Source organism: Equus caballus, chromosome 19 (genome assembly GCF_041296265.1).
Source record: "Equus caballus isolate H_3958 breed thoroughbred chromosome 19, TB-T2T, whole genome shotgun sequence".
Lineage (NCBI taxonomy): Eukaryota > Metazoa > Chordata > Mammalia > Perissodactyla > Equidae > Equus > Equus caballus.
The window spans coordinates 18198181-18202791 of record NC_091702.1 but is presented as its reverse complement, the minus strand read 5'-3'; the positions used below and the strand labels follow the sequence as shown (position 1 = coordinate 18202791).

Here is a 4611-nt window from a genome sequence, read left to right as displayed (position 1 = left end):
CAGAGGACATGTCTAGCAAGTCCACGCTCCGGTCCTCCCCAGTGTGCAGACAGGAGGCCGACAGGCCCTGAGAGACACAACGGCTTATGCAGGATCCAGAAGAGGTAAGGAAGAGGACTTGTTTCTGCGTCAGTCTCAAAGCTGGGACCTCGGCCGCACCCAGACCCTCTAGGGAGCCTGTGAGACGGGTGTGTTGGTGTTCCTGGGTACGCCTACGACGTCGCATGGAGAAGGGGGGTGAGCAAGGCCATGGCCAGAGGACTGTTTGCATGGGTGGTATCTGAGGGGGGCACTCAGGTAAGGGCACTGCAGGAAATGAGGTCACTTCCTTGACAACAGACCCCAACAGACTTGGAACCCCCGCAACTAGGCAGCCACGTGCGCAAAGCCAGCTCACTTGGCTGGAGACTCTTGATAGAGAAACATGTTCTCCTGCTTTCTCCCGCCTGACCGGGGCTCTGGTTCCCAGAAAGCCCGCAGGGAGAACCTTTGGAGACGTTGTGGACGCTGGCTCAGCTCCCACGCCCCCCACCGCTGGACCTTTGGCAGGAGGTCCTCTCAGGTAACATGAGGAAGCCTAGAGCAGCCCAATCGAGGCCAGACCAGCTCCCCGAGCCCTCCCAGGGCAGCCCTCATCCCGTCCTCGTGAGTGTGGGGGCCAGAGGGACGTGTGGGCAGGATCTGCCCTTGGCCGCAGAAGGTTGGTGGGCTGGCAATAACCTGCTTTTCCCGTCACGTTCCCAAGCCAGGACAGGGCTGGCAGGACTGAAAGGGGACCCCTAAGCTGCCTCCTCATTCCAGGCCCTCAGGCTGCCGTGTGTTTCCCTCCTCGGTGGAGGTCTGTGTGGACCGTGGGGCGGGGTATGTGTGTCCAGAGTGGAGAGAGTCACAGAGGTGTGAGAGCCAGCAAAGACAGCCAGTCGGGTCTCTGAGGCTTGCCGCCTGGCTGCCGGGCACTGTCTTTCCAGAGCGTCACTCAGGAGATGGGCCAGCAGCTGAGCCACGACGCCCTCGACTCCACCACCCTGCAGGAAGGGAAGGTGCCCCACGCTGCCAAGCGAGGCCAGGGCCGGCTCAGGGTGAGTGCAGGTGCTGGGGAGACCCAAGCCCCAGGGCCCCAAGACAGCACTGAGGACCCCCAGGTCTTCGAAGGCCCTGAGACAGCCCCGGGGCTCCTGCCTGGAGCCCTGCTCCCAAAGGAATCTGAATCCCCATCTCTTCCCCCGACCTTGCCCTGCGGGCCCAGCCCCCGTCTTGGCCAGAGGAGACGGCCCTGTCCACAGAGGTGTAGCAGAGCAGAGACATTTCTAGCCCATCAGCTCACGGGCGTTCAAGAGTCCTTTTGCGTTCTGTAGAGATTTTCCTGTTTGAACTCCCATCCTCACATGTCCATGTGGCCTGGCAATCCTTCCCCACCTTCTCCCAGTCGGACGCAGCATCCTGATGGATAGGCATGCTTTTTGCCCAACAGGACATGGGGCTCACAGGGTTCTTTCTGGTCCTCTGCCTTTGCTGTCCAGAGGAACACGTCCACGTGGCCTCTCGAGGTCAGGGCGTCGGGCCTCAGCAGGCTGCCCAACTTTCCAGAAGGGAGACCCATTAGCCCAGTGACTCAGCCCTTCACTGAACCCGCACCTTCTGTTGCCATTTCCACAGCACCGCCCTGATCACCCTGCCTGTCCTCCCGTCCTCATCCCTCCCAGCCCACGAAAAGCCTCTGTGTTCTCCTGTCTCGAATGGGCAGTTGGTCAGCCACCCCAGGGTTGATGCTCTTCATCCAGGGAGGGGCTGTCACTCCTCTGCCAGCACAAAGACCTAGGAGACCAAGAGGTTTAATCCTTCTCCACCTCACATCCTACTTGGAATCCCGAGAATTCTTCCCTTGCCCTGGGCAATGATGCCCACTTCCGGCCACAAGTCACCGCGGGCTTGGGCATTCGGTGCGACCTCCAGTCCCCGGCACTCCTGGGGCCCGCGGTGCGGCCTCTGATGGCAAGCGGCCCCTCTGTCTGACCCCAGGCTGAAAATCCATCCCCAGCGAAGAGCAAAGCGTCCCGCCTGGTGTGGACCGTCCAGGCTGGAAGGCGGAAGAAGCGAGTGGAGCACCTGGTGCCCGCCTTCCTGGAGGGCGACACCGCCTACGTCCACAGCTTCCTGTGCACGTATAGAGGTTTTGCCACCACACGACAGGTGCTGGAGCTTCTGTTTCAAAGGTGCGTGCCGTGCCCCTCCGCAGCACTGTGGGCATTCAGCCACCTACTAGCTGTGAGGCTGGGGATGTCACGGCACCTCCCCGAGCCTCGGTTTGCTCCTTGCAAGGCGGGCTGAAGAGAGGATCAGCCTCCAGGGGAGATTGTAGGGACTCAGGCAGGTGCTGCCTGCAAAGGCTTCTCGAGAAGCCTAACCCTCTGGGAGGGTCGACTGGAGCGGAGGGGCTGTGGTTGTGCTCATTGAGGATATTCCTCTTGCCTAAGGCGAAGCCTCCGCCTCGTCCCTCAGCGTGCCCGTGGCCTTCACTGAGTTGTTGTCTTCCCTTTGGAAAAGGAGATGGCAGAGCTCTTCTAGGTCTCTGACCTGGGTGAAGCCAGAGCAGCGATCCCTGGGCTGAGCCGAGGCCCCCGACCCACTCAAGCAGGAGTGAGGGGCCGGTTGGAGCTCCTTCCTTCATCACGCACACACAGAGGTCCCCACTAGGTGCAGAAAGTTTTCTAGGCACTGACCAGAATCCCGTGCGCAGAGCAGGCGACAGCCATGCCCTCCAGGGCTCCATTCTCCTTGGGAGTGAGACAGCGCCGCTAGGCTTCTCACGCAGGCCTGATCCACAGTCCAGTCCATGCGACGTCCTCCTGTGTCTTCTAGATACGGTTGTGTCCTTGCCTATGGCGATGAGGACGGCGGACCCCTAGACCAACTCAAAAAGTGAGTGGGCTTTGGAATCCCTAGGAGGGCGCCCAGCGTCCACACTTGGAGGGCAGTTGCCTGCAGCGTCCCGCTCACTCATCTGCTAGAAGCTCCCCAGCGGGTGCTCAGCTCCTGCTCAGGGGGCTCAGGGAGTGCTCCGGGGCCACATAAGCCCCTCCCTGGTCGAGATACGGGGCAGGGGAGCATGACCCTCATGGGACACCTGGTGAATCAGGCAGCACGTAGGCCCAGGAGGGAAAGTTGGAGGCAAGAGGAGGGCCCTGGGAAGCATGGGCGGGAGACAATGTCCGTTGTTTCCTCACTGGTCAGATGTTCTGGGAGCACCTCCTGTGTGCCAGGGAGGGCAATGAAAAGAGGAGACTGCACCGCTCGCTGCCCTCACGCAGCTGACGTTCCAGTGGGCAGTGGGCGGAGAGATGCTCCAAGCAGTGTGTCCGGCTTCCCTGAGGCCTAGGAGAGGTGACGCCACCACGGCACAGGGCTCCCCCTTCCAAAGGCGTTTTCCTAGCCCCTCCTTGGTGCCCTGGCCTAGCTCTGCCAAGACTGCCAGATTGGAGGTGGCCGCCAAGTAGGACTGGCCCCTGGACAGCCAGGAGCGGGAGGCCCAGGAGCCCAGGCCCGCACAGGGATGCCCGGGAGGCCAGCGTGCAAGGAAAGGACCCTTCTCTGACTCTGCTGCCCACCTGTCCGTCCTCAGGGCCATCTCCTTCATTCTGGGCGCCTGGCTCCGATGGTACCCTGAGGATTTTATCCAGCCCCCAGATGTTCCCAGCCTGGAACTGCTCTTGGCCTACATCGGTCTCAATATGCCCGGCTCGGAGCTGGAGCACCGCGCCCGCGTTCTTCTTTCCCGGCTGGAGCAGCCTGAGCACACTGATGCCAAGACTGAGGGTGAGGAGGACTCGGGTGTGTGACGTGGGCGTGTGCAGAGGGGATGGCGCTGCGCCCCCCGGAGCAGAGTGTCCAGAGGCTGGGGTTCGGCTGGGAGCAAGGGGCGGGCTCAGATCACTCTTGCCAGGGACTGGAGTCTGGGAAGACTTTCAGGGGCGTGGTGCTTGGACTGAGACTGCTGGATTGGCGGCAGAGGGTCCCTTTCTTTGGAATGACTTGGGCGGGCAGTCATGTTGGTGGCGTTTTCTCTTCTTCCATCTCCAGCTGCAGCTCCACCGAAAGACGCGGAAGACCCTGAAGATCCGGCACCGTCTCTCCCTCTCGGGCCCAGCCCAGCTCAGAGCCGCACAGGCATCTTGCGAGCCACAGCCGGCTCAAGACCTTCAGCAAGCACTGGCAGCATCCCAGCCACTACCCTCAGCTCCTGAGCTGCAGCCCCAGAGAATCCTCGCCTTCCCCTAGCCATGGCGTGGGTTTTAAAGTTTTGTTGTTGGTTTTTCTTTACTTAACCTTTCCCTGTATTTTATCTCGTCAGTTCAATAAAGTTTAGTTCTTGGGTTCTTTTCAATTGTTCGCTGAAGTGGCGTGAAGCAGACTCACAACGTCACACCAACGTCATCCGCATCTAGTACCCGCCCATTTTTGTCCAAGAGAAACCCTGTCCCTGGGAAGCAGTCAGTCTCCCTTCCTCCCACCGCAAGTCCCTGGTAGCCACTGAGTTTCCTTCTGTCGGACTCCGTGCGTTTCCCTCCTCCGGAGTTTGCATGGAAGTGCCAGCCTTCCAGAGGTGGCCTCCTG

General features: G+C 60.9%; 1 protein-coding gene across 1 annotated transcript; it reads left to right on the top strand.

Moving 5' to 3' along the window:
- Positions 1 to 337: 337 nt before the first annotated feature.
- Positions 338 to 4381, top strand: LOC138918896 (ral guanine nucleotide dissociation stimulator-like). Its single transcript, XM_070242470.1, has 6 exons — positions 338 to 562; positions 969 to 1079; positions 2020 to 2213; positions 2860 to 2919; positions 3620 to 3813; positions 4078 to 4381. Exons 1-6 carry the CDS (start codon positions 425 to 427, stop codon positions 4239 to 4241), a joined length of 861 nt encoding a protein of 286 aa, XP_070098571.1. The 5' UTR covers positions 338 to 424; the 3' UTR covers positions 4242 to 4381.
- Positions 4382 to 4611: the final 230 nt, after the last annotated feature.